General features: G+C 36.8%; 1 protein-coding gene across 7 annotated transcripts in view; it reads right to left on the bottom strand.

The window, feature by feature from the left end:
• Positions 1-17,084, bottom strand: part of LOC111055321 (annetocin receptor) — a 188,185-nt gene that overhangs the window by 22,043 nt on the left and 149,058 nt on the right. For all 7 annotated transcript variants that reach the window (XM_039426848.1, XM_039426852.1, XM_039426853.1 and 4 more), the window contains 2 exons: positions 8,490-8,697; positions 5,466-5,566 (listed from right to left, as the gene is read on the bottom strand). In XM_039426848.1, coding sequence (XP_039282782.1) covers positions 5,466-5,566; positions 8,490-8,697 — 309 coding nt within the window. The remainder of the gene's footprint in view (positions 1-5,465; positions 5,567-8,489; positions 8,698-17,084) is intronic.

Genomic DNA, 17,084 nt, shown 5'->3' with positions numbered 1-17,084 from the left:
AGTGAATCATCCTTAGAGTACATTACCAAATAATATTGAATGAATGAGATCTTCAATACACGAATCATTGTTATACACGAATCAATTGAAGCTTGAAGCTGTAGTATGGGATCTTGATATTTCTTGTAGGATGAGTAGGTCTATTCGATCCTAGAGAAATCAAGTTCCCAGTTGGAAAGTTATCCCTAAAAGAAAATAATATTTGAAATAAAGATAGATTAATTGGCTATCCATTACTACGTATATAGTTTCTGAGAAAACTCTTACAGTTGCAAAACTCTATTATATATTCCAATCTTTCGATGGAACAACTCTAATTCTCAACGGTTTCCAAGAATTAACTATCTGTATGAAAGTGCAGACTTAATACAGCTAAGAAGTTCGAAAAAGTTTAATAATTCAAGAGGCATTCCCTTACTTACAAATAGGGATTCTCTGTGAAAGTCAAACGGAGCTCATTGACTGTAAATAACAAGTGGGAGACAATTGAAAGTACTTCGGAAGACGCTGCTAGTCCTTTAAATTGCTGAATGAAGCTTAGGAATTTATCCGTTCAAAATATCACTGGCATTCCTTCACAGAGTCTTCATTCTATTGGAGCTGGTGAGAATTCATTCCAGCAAATTGAGAACTTCATAATATCAATAGGTAGTTCGATGGATATTCCAGATACACTTTCGAAGTATCTACAGTTCTACCAAATTGATCTCAATCATCATCAAATATAATTTTTATAATGATCAATTCATTATAATTTCTTGGGTAAGAATGTGTCCAATATAAGCTGGATAGCACAGGGGCAAGGTAAGCAAGTAAATTTTATTAAGGAGAATATCATAAGACGAATAGGTGGAAAGGAATAATGGATAATGTGAACTAGATAAATTGAATATGGTATATGAATAAATGCTTGGAATATGGATGAAAAAAATACTATGGAATTATTAGAGATGAAAATAATATGTAGAAAATGTACCGGAGCAAATATGGGTAGAATGAGAGGAAAATGTGAATAAAATGTATTACGAAATGAATGCATTGCAATTGGAAAGGCAGACCATAAATTAAATGCATCTGTGAGTCTACATTCTCCTGATTGGTCAATATGAGAAATTGAATGTATTTTATCTGTAGTTGGAAGTATACTCACTGGAAGGTTTAGTTTCAGAATATATTTTCTGTAACATTGCGTCTCTAAAAACTAGATCTATGGGTGCTAATGGCTAAGAAAAGCCGAGCATTCATAGTTATGCTTATATTTTTGATATTTGATTCGTAATTTCAAATAAGTATTTCATCCAATAACTTATTACTCATAGGTATATATTTAAAAATTATTCATTATTTGAAAAACTAATTTGTCTTCGCTCTCCATTAACAGAATTATATAGACTGAATAATGAATGATTTCAAGAATGTAACACGATTATTATCACACATTTGGAACCATAGTAACTGTCAACACAACTGTAAATTTTCATTGTTTGAAATGAAAAAGCAAAATACTTGTGTGATGAGCAACTTGTCCGGCGATTGTGATTTGAATACTTGCACTTGAAAATAATGTATATTCATATACTGGAAATTTCAAATACCTCAATGGTAAGTCGATGCATGGAATCGTCTATAGGAGTTTAAAGCCTTGCGCACACTGACGCAAAAATTTACAACAAACATTTTATTAATAAGATAGAGTTGCTGCCTGCAATCAAAAAGTAGCATCAATCATTCAAACTTCAAATATTGGTCAATGCTGGAATGAATGAATGAATTTTTTATTATTTGATGACGTGGAGTTCGAGTGAACAGTCGAAAGATATACACACCTAGTCATCCAAACAAGTTTTATAAAACAGTCAATTAATGAATTGTTCTTATTCTCATCATATTTTTATCGTATGATAATAAGTTATCCAAGAGCGTTTGAGTCATTAGTCTTGAAATAAAACATAAATGTATCTGGAACGTAGAGTTAGAACTTCTGTCTCGGCAGAACGGCTTTTAAAATTCAGTATGAAATTCAAGCAACAAATCATTGTCACCAAAATTCCAGTCAAGTTTTTCCAATAAATAAGAGAGATCATCATCTGAATGGAGAGCATAGACCAGAAGACCATTGTAGTTGCACCAAATGCTTTTTATTCGTAGACCGTAGCTTTAAGCTGATCTTTCCCTCTTTGAATTTTAAATTCTCAGTACTTGAATTTGAAAATGGGCGATACAATATACGACTGCGTAGATGCTTGCATGAACAAATAGCTCAGTAGAAAACACTGTCCTGTGCAGTGTACAGCCCAATTTCACTGCTCGTGCATAATGTATGCTAAAGTGGAGCCGTTCCATGACCACGGAAAGGCATCCATTTCTTTTAGTTACGCTTGGACGGCACAGCTGAGCTCCAGCTACACTCACCGAATTTCGCACATGCTTTAGGAGCAGGCGACCTTACAAATATGCTCAGTCAGCAGAATTGACCTATCTTGGTGAACGTGTGACCATTATTCGAGCATGTACAGGAATTATTGCACTACAGTGCTATAGACACTGATAAAAACGTTGAGGTCAATGAAGTGAGTAAGGTATCTTCAGTTTCATTCAGTTCACGATATTTCTGCTCATTAGCTTTGATGCTGGGTGACTTCAATCAAGATACAGTACTCTAATTGAGATTGGAACTATGCTGAGCTACTTTTCCCCCTCATTTAAGGACGGCAGAATGCATAGGCTCATATATGAGCCTAGCAAGCTGACATCAAAAGGGATTAAAAGAAGAGGATTGGACTTCTTCCAATCCTCATGACTAGCACCTTGTGTTTATGTTTGTGTATGCTAATTAACTGATTCTGGATAGTTAATCGATGTTAAAAATTTTCATTATTTTTTTCTGTTTCAAATTATAATAATGATCATTAACAAGGTTTTTAGAGCAGCAGAAGATTCTGTCTATCATTTCTAATATACATTATGAAACCCTGATAATGCTCATTATTATAATTTGAAAGTCTTGGAACAGGAAAAATAATGGAAATTATCATCTCTTTGAATAGTTACACAAGTGAAATGTTACTGAAAATCACCAGTGTTAACAACGTTGCGTGAGTGTCAACAAGACCCATTGAAAACACAATGCAGTTTAGTCCTCAATGCAGTTCAGATCTCAGAGTAATCTGGTACAATAGCTATCAAGCTGATATTAGTATTTGTAATGATATTATTTGTTTATCAATATAAACGAAAATTCTTCTAGTAAGTATCTCCTATTCATTAGTAGGTGTACAATACATAGTTGATGTGAATGAGTTGTTTAACTGGAAAAATATAAAATAATCATACTCTTAGGACTCAACTGACTAATTTATGTGATTATTCAGATCACAGATCGCGAATCAATGTTCATCATGAAGGTATCAATTTATTCTCATGGTTCTTTATTGACAGAGGTATGTTATCGGATCTTCCGCCTCGTCAAATTATAATCAAATTAATGTTCCTTACTTAGCATTAAACCCAACAGAAGTTCTAAAACAACATGATCAAAGTTTCAAATGAAATCAACTTTGTATGTCCTAACTTTTGAGCAAACCTCATCTGTCTTTGTTTTGTCCTGGAAACAAAAAGTAGAGTAGATATCAAATAATTTCATCTTCCTTCAAGAACGAAGGACAAGTCATTTATTTCAAGACTGTTTGCAGGGGTAGGTCAACAATACAACATGCTACCAGGAGGCTGAAAATCAAGAACGATACGGGAAAACAGCAGTTGTCGAACTGTGAGATAACTTTATGTCCTCCAAATACTTTCTCAGAAGCACTGAGAAAGGAGAATAGTAAAGTGAGGATGGAAGATAAGGGTTGCTCTTAAAAGCTTGAATGGTCTCTAGAACCGTTCACTTCTGGACAATATTCTCTCTCAACTTATTCACTCTTCCACTTTCTTCACAATATTCTCCTGAACAAACACTCTCTTCGTCTAACTCATTTTCTGGCATACTATACTGCTCTTCCACCACATCTGTATAGAGTCATTCAAAGTAATATTACGATGGGGAGTCCTCAATGTTAACCAATTCTCATTCATCAACACTATTGCTTTTATATATATTTATAGAAAAATATCCATTACCCCACTATATAGTTGCCTATATTGCTTCTCCTTCATGCTTCCATATTTTCTTTAGATATCCAATGACCTCTTTTATAGGTGTTTATTTTCCTAATTGCTGATTATTCATATAGTCTTATTAAAAGCAATTTATACTAGACGCTTTGTCTATCACAGGATAATTCACATCCTATCTTCCCTTCCCTCAGCCTGCCTTCTTCAACTTCCCTATCACACACCCTTCCCTTTCAGTTATACCTTACCTGCCTATTACATGGGAAACCATAGTTGGCAAGGTATTTTCCCCCTCTTTCTTCCAGCACACATCATTCTAGCAATATTGTCTTTTAATGTATTAATATCATTGTTACTGTTATTGTTATTGTTTTGTTGTATATTGCTTTTACTCATTGTATTTTTGTGTGTTGTTAATAAATTGAATTGAATTGAATACCCCGTATAATATACTACATTATTCTACTATAATACCCCGGGGTATTTACTATAATACCCCGTAAGACTATTACAGTGATTTAATCAACGTTTCCCCATCAATCATGTCAAAATTACGACTTCGAGCAAGAATAAATCAATTCAATCAGGTCATAGCTTGCAAAAAGGTGATCGCCTGAGGCATCGAAAAAATGGGATAGGAAAGGACGTTTTCCAATCAAAATGTCAATCTCTGACTTTGAAATGAATAAATACAATGGTGGTGTCAAAATATTGTATACTCATCATACTATATTCCTCCTCCTCCTCCTCAACCTCTTGTTCCTCCACCGCTCCCTCCTCCCCTTCCACTTCCTCATCCTACTCCTCCTCCTCCTCCGCCTCCGCCTCCTCCTCCTCCTCCTCCTCCTCCTCCTCCTCCTTTTCCTCCTCCTCCACCTCAACCTCTTCTTCCTCCACCGCTTCCTCCTCCTTCTCCACCTCTTCCTCTTCCTCATTCTCCTCCTCCTTTTCCACCCCTACCCACTCCTACTCTACATAAACCACCACCTCCTCTTCTCCTCCTTCTCCTTCCCATCTTCCTTCTCATTGCCAGCCTTCACAAAGCTTATTGCTGAAGTCTCAAAAATATGCTCACTGGCTCACTGCTCAGTTGTAGTAATACTGAACGGTGTACGCTACTCTCATATACTGATTATGACCTTCATACTTTTGCACCAGTCGTTTTTCTCCAATTCAGTTCCCACTCAAATTAGAGAGAAAAAAGTGGATATTATCAATACAGTTGTATATTTTTATAAGGAAATATGTCCCTTAAAAGATTTTAAAGCTTCTAATCTATCGTTATGAGATTGCATGAACTTTGTACAAGTTGATAATTAATCCAATGTCATAAGATTTTGGCTACTCACCACGTGACATAAGCCCTCTCTCCCCAGTCCCTTGGAAATGTGGCCCAGCAGTCGTAATCTCCCGGAGAGCCAGGCACTTCCATGTACGAAAATATTGTCACCTTAAAAAAAAGAATTGATTAGAAAATCGGTCGTCTGTTACTCATCAATTAATATGAAGTTCTGAACTGTTTAAAAAGGAATCAATACATGGATTCTCAAAAGATTCTTGGAGTGCGAGGATTTGGCGCATTCAGCGGCAAAACCTTAGAAGAAATAAATATTTCTCATTCACTATTATGGAACGTACATTCATTATTATAGAACGAATATTAAATTTATGTTTTTGGCTCTTTTACTACATTCGAATATTGTATTTGATTGATTCAATAATTGAATTCCTCCAAGTTAATATTTAAGTGATTCAGGCCACCTTATAGCCTAATTTATAGTATCCCCACCCATGGGTTAATATGAGGCTAAAATTGGCTATCAGTTTCTAAACTAGTTATTTATTGAAGCTCTTTCACTTATCGTGAGATAGTTGACATCTTGTGAGGACGGACTTCCCAAACAATCTAAACACCCAAACTCCTAAACTAACTCAATCGGTAACTTCACATCGAATACAATCCATAATACGATTAAGGCCCTTGCCCCACCCTGATCTACGTCCGCTAAAATATATGACCACATCCATTATAATGTGTTACATTCCAGGTTCAAACGAACTGCTGACCGATCTCTATTCAACTAGGGTCTCTTCACACTTAGCTAAGCTATACTGAAATACTTACCATCTCCCAATGTTAAATCCAAGCTACTAATCTTTCCCGTTCACATCAGCGTAGCATAGCTTTCAATATTATTGAGAGATAAGACGGATACGCCTTTCGAAGACGTATTTCAGCATAGCGTATCGTAGCTATATTTCATACAAAATTAGTTCCGACTTGGAGGAATATGGGGAGCCGAGAAATGGAGGAAGATTAGCCGATTACAGTGATGCATAGATTCATAGAAAGAAGCGCAGTGCCAATTTGTCGATTACACTTAGTCGACTCAGTGCTTCCAGAGAGGCAATTACGTAAGCGTATCATGAGCAGTCTACACTCACTAGAGACTACAGAACGTTGGCCGCTTCAACACGGCAACATCGCCGCCTCTGTATCCCTACTTTCCTTTGCTCCGCATATCACGCCATTAGTCGGAACTAATTTTTATGGACTATAGGTGTGAAAATGATTCATATGGGCCTAAGTATCTTGAGCATAGACGAAACCAAACATCTTAGTTTATATAGGAGTGATGTGGAAGTGGAAGAAAGTCAGTACCACGCCAGCGTCACATCACCGCCACGTAACCTCAGTGTGAATTGGGCATTCACATTGGGCATTGGGAACCTTACATGTGGCATCAGATACACATTATTTAGTATCAGATACAGTATAATTAGATACAGTTTCAGATACAGATGGTATCACATACAGTCAACTGGTGTAGTCTGTGTTTTGACTGACCTGAGGTATACAGAAGAGCAGGGCCGTGGCCCATGCACACTGCACCATGCTTCTGGCATGATGCGATGTCCACGAGCAGTAGGTGAGCGGGTGACAAATGGCCTTGTAGCGGTCCATTGCAGTCGCCATCAGCACATATGAGCTCAGGTAGGGGCCCAGAGTCTGCCCGTATTTGACTAGTTTGCACAGCAGAGGTCCACCCCTGAACCTACAAAAAATAAACCAAACAATCTGATATGTAGAATAATACTTATTTCGATGGGAATTTGAGTATTGTTACATTATAGATTGTCTGAAACAGTTTAAGCTCTCATGTCCTATTTCTTTGAACCGGTCAGAATCGTATCTAAACGCACAGATATTAATATTTTTTTAGAAAATTAGGCCCGGTTGCACAAAAGCCGGTTGAATTTTAATCGTGATTAATTACACGTAAACCAATTTGATAAGAAGCCGTCTTATCAAAAAGATCTTCTCTGATTGGGTCTCCTGGAGTTGAAATTCAACCTGCTTTTGTGCAACCGGGTTCTAGAGTCGCTTCTCGCACCCTTCCGCCACCGTTCCTTATCTTTCCAGTCCTCCTCCCGCAAATCTCTGAATACCATTTCATTTCGAACGTTGGCCATCCATATTTTTTGTATGGACTATAGTTGTGGAAGTATCAGTTGGACATTGGGAAAGAAAGCTACCACTAGCACTATAATGAAATTTTATAAGACAATGGCAGCTCCACTACTACTCTATGGTAGTGAATCGTGGGTAACATCAAAGCCACTTGAGAGTAAAGTGCAGGCAGCTGAGATGAGATTTCTTCGCAGAACTAAGGGCTGTGACAGAAGAGATCATATCAGGATTGAGGATATACGGAAAGAGCTGAATATCTTCTGCCTGAATGAGAGAGTTGCATCTTATCGTCAGCAATGGAAAGAGCATGTGCAACGAATGTCACCTGATAGGCTTCCTCACAGAATCCGTATAAACCGGTAGGCAAAAGAGACATAGGCAGGCCACGAAAAAGATGGCAATGATCATTATATTTATTATAAAATAAAAACAGTAGATTGTAGTGATGCTTATGATGATATTAGATTGGATTATATTGATGTTATCAATTTATAGATTCTATTTATTATTATTATTTCTTTATTCTAATTACAAGCTGAATGTGAGTCGGAACAGGCAATAGCCTAATTCCTGATTAAAAAAAGAAGAAGAGGCTATAGTTGTGAAGATGATTCATAATATGGGCCCAAGTATTTCGAGAATAGACGAAAACCAAACCAAACCAAACATCTTAGTTTATAATAGGAGTGATGTGGAAGTGGAAGAAAGTCAGTGCCACGCCAGCGTCACGTCACCGCCACGTAACCTCAGTGTGAATTGGGCATTCACATTGGGCATTGGGAACCTTACATGTGGCATCAGATACACAGTATTTAGTATCAGATACAGTATAATTGGATACAGTTTCAGATACAGATGGTATCAGATACAGTCTACTAGAGTAGTCTGTGTTTTGACTGACCTGAGGTATACAGAAGAGCAGGGCCGTGGCCCATGCACACTGCACCATGCTTCTGGCATGATGCGATGTCCACGAGCAATAGGTGAGCGGGTGACAGATGGCCTTGTAGCGGTCCATTGCAGTCGCCATCAGCACATATGAGCTCAGGTAGGGGCCCAGAGTCTGCCCGTATTTGACTAGTTTGCACAGCAGAGGTCCACCCCTGAACCTACAAAGAATAAACCAAACAATCTGATATGTAGAATAATACTTATTTCGATGGGAATTTGAGTATTGTTACATTATAGATTGTCTGAAACAGTTTAAGCTCTCATGTCCTATTTCTTTGAACCGGTCAGAATCGTATCTAAACGCACAGATATTAATATTTTTTTAGAAAATTAGGCCCGTTTGCACAAAAGCCGGTTGAATTTTAATCGTGATTAATTCCACGTAAACCAATTTGATAAGAAGCCGTCTTATCAAAAAGACCTTCTCTGATTGGTTCTCCTGGAGTTGAAATTCAACCGGCTTCTGTGCAACCGGGTCCTAGAGTCGCTTCTCGCACCCCTCCGCCACCGTTCCTTATCTTTCCAGTCCTCCTCCCGCAAATCTCTGAATACCATTCCATTTCGAACGTTGGCCATCCATATTTTTTCCTTGGCCTACCCCGCTTTTGATGCTGGTTGGACTCCACATTCAAAGACACTCATATTTATTATTTTTATGATTAAAGGCGAACGCACAAATCACTAGACAGACGTATCAAGACGAAAACAGGTAACTCCCTCCCCTGAAGTTCTAATGCAGACACGCATGCAGACGTCAGTCTCTATAAAATATATCTGAAAGTCTGTATGCTGACGTTTGATTTTTTCTCCGTCTTTCTGCAGACAGAAGTATCTGCAGCTGTATGTGTTCGCCCAAACTCAAATATTCAAAAATATTATTCAATGTTACAAAATAGCAAAATGTATATAATGATTTTGATAAACAAATTGCAAATGAATAAATTGATTAGTTGATTAAAAATGATTTTCCTTAACAGAATAGCATAAACTATAGCCATATAGAATTTGAGTTTTCAAAATACCTTTATAATCAAATTGTGGCTCAACTAATGAGATGAACAATAATGATATAGTACTGGCTGAGATTGGCTACTATCATCATTTCTCATGCAGAAATTTTCCAGTTCAACATAAAACTAATCTCGATTACTATCGAACCATATCATAGTTATATATTTTATTTGTTGACTATGAAGAGGTGGGAAATTGGAAACAGAACCTTTCAAATTTGAGGCAGTTTACTTTGCAGAGTACTTGTCATGAGTTCATTCTACTACAATCTTAATTGAAATAATAAACGTTTTTGAACAGTACAGTAGAGTAGTGATAGAACAGTATAGCTCTTTCAAGTGTTCATTTCATCATTTATCAAATGACAGTGCTCCTGTAAAATGCTATTACAAATAGAAAGAAAAATAAAAATCTTAGTACCCTTTTTGAAATATTTAAAATATTTATTTTTCTTTCTATTTCTTTAAAAGTAGCCCTATACAGAAAAGAGATTAATACTGTTACAGTACGTTATTCCTGTACGTTTTCCTGACTGTTATTCCTTTACGAGCCTAGCCTTCTATCTCGAAGCTTTTGTCAATGACCTGTGCAAGAACGAATCGCTGGAAATATAAAATCTCGTTTCACTGTTCTGATTGAGTGGGAACATATTTCAAGCAAGGATATAAAACATTGGAGCATGGAGGTAGAAAATGATGAAGTGTCTCAGCTCAGATAAAAAATATGGGCCATTTTTTATAGGGTTTGACACAGAATTGACGGAAATTGATCTAGTTACTCCGTCCCACTTGAAGTGAAATTGAAAGACAGGAACGGAACCGAAGTGAGAAATTGTATTATTTATGGAACTTTCTGGAACGCTCTCGTTTGACACTTTTGTAGCTCTAAATACATACTGCATGTCGATGAAGAGATGTTCAACATATTTCTGAACTTCTCACAGCGTATTGGTTTTGATCGTAGCACATTTTAAGAATCTTCTACCGCCAATAGCCTATTTTTCAACAAATTGCACGATCGTGATGGCCTACTTTGTTAATACATTTTTTCGACCTAAATATTGAGTTTTATTTAAACTATGGAACACTGATTATTATAATAAAATTTTCCTACATCAGATTGATATGTATCGATTTTCACTATCATATTTTGGTCTCTATCAACTTCTTCATAACTTATTCAACTTATTCAAGGGAGAATAGGTTGAGAATGCAATCTACATATTTCTTCAGAATCTGTAATGGATGATCTGAATTGGAGCATGGAGTGTGGAGGGGTGAGTAGGAGAAAGTAGCAGTGAGTATGAAACAGGTGGAGTATGAAGCCATGAAACCATTAAGTCCTACTCTTAACTGAGTAGGACTCAGCTTAGAAGAGACATCAGGAAGATACAATTAGAAAATAAAAGAAAAATATGATTGGAAAACGAAACAATGGAATTCGAACAACCCAATGAAGTATCAATCACGATCGCTATTAGAATACGCTTACTGAATGTAAACTTAGATTCACAAACGCAGTTCTGTAGAACTCTACCATCATATGGTAGTAATTTACTAGTTAGAAAAATTGTCTTTCCAATTTTGTAGATGGCGATGGTAATTGGGTGATACACTAACTTTTGATTGATATAAGAACAGATTACTTGATTGTATTCATTCAGTCATTCAATCGTTTGGTCCGACACCAACATCAGCCTTGAAATTCCTTTTTTTTCTTTAGGAAATAAAATCATGATCAGGTTTCGGACCCTTGTGACCAAAACATAAAATATCAGTATCAGCCCTAGTCTGAAAATAAAAATATCCAGTTCTTCTTCCAGAGTCACTCACAATTCTATTCTTAGCTGCTTTAACCAGTCTACAGCTCTGTTTGTGGCTCCATGCAGCTCTCTTAGGCCTCCCTCAAAATAATGGTTGGGCATTGAGCAGTTATGTGGCTCATTGTTTTTGTTTGGCCACACTCACACAAATCTGACTGCTGTAGGCCCCATCTCTTTTGTTCGTGAGCGCATCGCCCTTTTTCCACTTTTCCGATTGAGAGCACTCCACTCTTTCCTCTGAAGATCAAATCTATGCAGCCTTTCAGTTAGATCTTCAACTAGGAAGTTATTCGTGAGTGCATCTTGTGCCCACTTCGATTTCCACCACTCTTTCATGCTACCACGCTCCATAATCTTCGGGTACATCTTCCATGGAGGATTTCTAGACTTGAGAGTACTTTGTGGAAAAGATTGGGATGTCATCATACATTGGCATTTCTGGATTGTGTAGGCACTTTTCCCATTCCCTCTTCAGGTGCTCTTCTCTACGACTATGTGATGGGGCTATATTGGCTAAAACTGGAAGCCATGGAACAGGAGTTTGTGTCTCAATGAACTGTTCAGTTGGGCATCCAACTTTCTTTGTGTGGGAGCTGTAGAGCCATACAGGTGAGCAATACTCAGCTGTTGAAAAAATGAGTGCCAGGGGTGAAATTCTTAGGCAATCAGCTCTAGCTGCCCCATTTGTGCAAGTCATCTTTTGTATCAGGTTGACTCTGCTACGCACCTTGCAACTTAACCTTTGGATATGAGTCTTGTATGAATTGATTGATTGTATTGAATTGTTAAATTGGGTTGGCAGCCGTGAAGTGCTGTGGAAAACAGTCATCAAGACATAGTCGTGATAATTTTTTAAAAATTTAAATTATTCAAGTGTTGATCAAACCGTTTTATGAACAAGTTAAGTATCCTCAGATCTGAGAGTGTCTAGTGTAGTGAAAATCTCGTTTTTCGTGTCATTTAATAACGGTTTTCATGCATTAGGAAGTTTGCAAAAGTGAGTTTCTAGGTTAGATTGATCAATTGAAATAAGAGGAATACGCACGATGATGTAACGAAAGATGGACTTTGATCAACCTGCGTCAAACCTTGAGAGCTGAATTTACCAAACAAGCAAAGGAGGGAAGATTATAGTATACTGGAGACAATAATAAAAATAGTAGTACATGATAGGGCTAGCAGATAGGATAGAGAATCGCAGCAGCTGAACTGAGTGTTACTTTGTTATCTGCCGTGACCTACCGCACTAAATTCACTGATAAGCATTATTCAATACATCTGTAACAGTAGAGTTAGAAATTAGAGTTCCCTCAATTCAAAACTGTCAATAATCTGAGATAATCCATTTTATAGTGTCTACCGGTGATTTTATTTCTTTTTACCGTTGAGTAAGGCAATCCAAACAGCTCGAAGCAATGTCTACTATTGAGGAGAAATTGGATCAAATATTAGGTAAACTGCAAAAACTGGATACTTTGGATAATAAGGTGGATACAATAAATGGTAATTTTCGGAAGGAAATAGAAGAAATCAAAACGGAAATTTTTCACATAAAGCAAGAGAAGGCAAAGAAAGACACGCTCAATGATGTGAAAGAAAGAAAATTCAACCTCTTGCTGTTTGGAGTTCGAAGTGAAGAGTTTTTCGCTATGAATAAGGAGGTTATTGCAATTTTACAGTTTCTGGTTCCTGATACTAATGAAAATTCCATTAGAGACTTATGGAGAACGAACAGGAATAAAGTAGGATCACCGGTTATTGTAAAACTAAATTCAATTGTAATTGAAAATTTGATATTGAAAGCAAAAAGAAAACTGCAAGAAAATGAAGGATTCAAAAGTATTCAAATAAAGGAAGATTTTACTCGTGAGATAAGGGCTATCAGAAAACAATTATTCCCACATCTAGTAAGTTTAAAATCAGAAGGAAGAAAAGTGATTATGATAGGAGACAAATTGAAAGTTGATGGGAGGGTTTTTTCCCTGGATGACCCGGAAAAGCAAGAGTCTAACTCCTCCAAGAGAGCAAGAAGCGAAGAGAAATCTCCAAAGCCGCAGGAAGAAATAACCAAGAATTTCCAGTCTGCATGATCGTCAGTCTGCAAAGAAAGGAAGAAAACTCAACAGAAATAACAGTTTAGATAGATTTGTCATGAAAAACACTGAGAAAAATAGAGAAGGGGAGAAGCTGAAGGAACCAAAAATTACAAATCAAGATGAGAATTCAGCAGGAGTGGAGCAAACAGAAAACCAGAAAGAATAGCAAATTATGGGAACTAGGCCGCCAACCAACAAAATCCGAAAAAAGAATGATTGTAATAATTTAGAAGATAAGAGGAATAGCATTTCCCCAGGACGGTTGGTCACCGAGGGGAAAAATGACCAATACCCCCAGGGTTAATTGTAGGTACTTTGAACGTTCGTACTCTCAGAACCGAAGATAGATTGTGTGAATTGGAAGAAGCACTAGAGAAGACAAATATTGATATTCTAGGAGTATCCGAAGTGAGAAGGAACTCTGAAAAAATCGTACAAAGGAAAAGTGGATATATTTTCTATCGCTATGGAGAAACGCAAGGCCAAAAAGGAGTGGGATTCATCATTAGAGAAAAACTGAAATCAAAAATAATTGAATTTAAAGGGATTACGGAGAGGCTGGCTATTTTGAGAATAAGAGTCGGGTGTTCAAAGATATTGAACATATATCAAGTTTATGCACCGACTGCAGAAGCAGAGAAAGAGGAACGTAAAGCATTCTACGAGCAGTTGTCCACAGCAATCAGACATGAAAAAAATAATTGGAAAAATACGGCAATAATTTTAGGAGATTTCAACGCTCAGGTCGGTCGACAAGAAGACAATGAAGCAAATGTAGTCGGTGAATATGGATATGGGAGAAGGAACGAAGTAGGTCAGTTGTTAGTCGATTTCTGTTTCCAGCATGGCTTGAGGGTAATCAACACTTTCTTCAAGAAAAGAGCTGGGAAAAAGTGGACTTGGATTTCCCCCAACCAGCAGACCAAAAATGAGATTGATTATGTGCTTACCGCTCAAAATGGATTTATAAAACGGTTCGAAGTGACAGGGAAATTTCAATTCACAACGGATCATAGAATGTTAATAATCGAACTATCACAGGATTGGACAACAAGGAGACCAAGAACTGAATGGAACGGATCTATGAGCAGGACTCCAGTGATTGAAGACAATGGTTTGAGGGAATTGGAAGACAGTATGCAATTGTTAAGTCAAACTCATCTTCAGGCTGACTTTCAAGAGAGTTATAATATATTAGAAAATGCTATAAGAAACACTTTTAGACTCTCACAGACTTCCAATTTTAGCAAAATATCACAGAGTACACGGCAAACAATAAAAGCACAGGAGGACATGAAGCGAAGAAAACAGAAGAATACAAGAGAAAAATTAGAATACAATTTATTATGCAAAAAAGCTAGATTTGAAATTCGCAGAGATATCAAACGATTTGAAGACAATATTATCAACAGAATTTTAGAAACTGATGGCTCCACAAAGAAAATCAGGAAAACCCTTTCAAGTGGTGTAGAGTGGAATACTGGTTTGAAAGACAGGACAGGCCGTATAGATAGGAAGAGAGATGGCATAATTGAGAAGGCATCAGTGTATTATGAGGAGTTGTTTAAAAGTTCCTGTAGTATAGCAACATATAATATCATTACTGCAGTAAAGAGTACCCGATTTTCAAGAAAATGAATTATCAGATATTATAAAACGACTGAAGAACAATAAGATGGCAGGAATAGACAAAATTTCCAATGAAATGATAAAAGCTATTTCGACAAATATTTTGAGGGCTCTTGTTGATTGCTTCAATAGAATATTGGAAGAACAAAAAGTTCCATTACAATGGAAATTGGCGGAAATAATACTCTTGTTCAAAAAAGGCGATATTTATAATATAAATAACTATCGACCAATTAGTATAACCTCTTGTATTGGAAAGTTATTTATGAAGGCTATGTCAGATCGCATCCTACCAAACCTAGTAATTCATCAGCCAGTTGAGCAAGCTGGATTCAGACGAGGTTTCTCAACAGTTGACAATCTACATATTATAAATCAATTAATAGAAAAATGCTCTGAATATCAAATTAAAGTTTATCTGGCCTTCATCGATTATAAAAAAGCTTTTGACAGCTTGAATCATAGTTTCCTGTTCAAATCTCTGCGTGATCAAGGTGTCCCTGACGTATATCTGAATATTCTGAAGAATTACTACGAAAACAGCACTGCAAGAATACGTCTTGAAAAGTCCGGCAAATATTTCAAATTATGTAGAGGAGTCAAGCAAGGGGATCCCTTGTCACCTATATTCTTCAATTCAGCTCTTCAGGAGGTGTTTAAACAGCTGAATTGGGAAAGGAGAGGAATTTCGATAAGAGGAGAATACTTGAATCACCTGCGTGAAGGAGATTAAACGAAGACGAGCTGCTGCTTGGAAAAAGTTCTGGTCTCTCAAGTGCATCATGAAAAATGAGGATGTCAGCTTAACGTCCAAAGCCAAGGTGCTTAGATCATGTGTGTTTCCTACTCTGACGTACGGTGCGCAAACATGGACATGCAAAGCGAGTACTATCGACGCAATTCGGAAGTTTCAAGTGTCAATGGAAAGAAGTATTTTAAATATTCACCGAATGCAGAGAATTCGCACCACTACAATAAAAAAGTCAAGTTGGAAGATGTCACAAGTGTCATAAGGATATTGAAGTAGAAATGGGCAGGCCATTTTTCTAGGCTACAAGATGGAAGATGGACAAGGAAAGTGACTGAATGGGAGCCGACGTGGCGACGGAGAAACGTTGGCAGGCCAAGGGCGAGGTGGAAGGACGACATTGTCAGAATAGCTGGAGGCAACTGGATGATAGCAGCAAGAGAGCGAGAGAGATGGCACAACCTGGGGGAGGCCTATGCTCGGTGACGGGCTTAGTTTCCAGAACAAAATCATAAAAAAGACTATTGAAGTGAAATAATTTTATTTAAAAATCATTTTGTATATTGAAGCGTCATTAACTTATTGTATGTTTTGGAACAAAAATAAAGGCTTTATTTATTTATTATTTATTTATTAAATTGTCATTTTGAACCAGCTTCTAAGCTTTAAGCAGTTCTGCTGTTGACAGGAAGTTCGTGTCCTTTTTAATTTTATTCAAATTGTTTGCAAGGATCTAGTATATTAATGGTTTCTCAAATTAAAATATTAAATTATTCAAATTGAAAAGAAATAAGTAAGTATAGCCAATGTACCTATAATACAATGTATTCTAGGTTCCTTGAGTATAGCTATACAAAATCAGAAATTATTTTTGGAGTTATAGCTTTTTTCAATGTTTTAAACTTCAACAATAGTTTATCACCTAATCAGATGTAGAAGGATGATGGTATTATGCATCCATATTATCAAATCAACTCGTCTAAAACAGAAATCGATGGTGAATGTAGGTTACTAGTGATGAAAACAAACGTAAATATTTGTTTTCTGGTTCATGAGTTCCAGTGAGACAAAGTTCACTCACTCCTCGCTTTCAGTTATTATTTACCAGAGATCTGCATTTCCACTCTGAAACATAATAACAGAAACCATCTACAAATATAATTCCGTTTCAACATGACATCATTTCCGACATCACCAAAATTTTCTTTGATGTCGACTTGAAAATGTTGAATTTGCTTC

This window comes from Nilaparvata lugens, chromosome 4, assembly GCF_014356525.2.
Source record: "Nilaparvata lugens isolate BPH chromosome 4, ASM1435652v1, whole genome shotgun sequence".
Classification (NCBI taxonomy): domain Eukaryota; kingdom Metazoa; phylum Arthropoda; class Insecta; order Hemiptera; family Delphacidae; genus Nilaparvata; species Nilaparvata lugens.
Note: the sequence above shows the minus strand (reverse complement) of the source record. Positions and strands in the feature narration are given on the sequence as shown.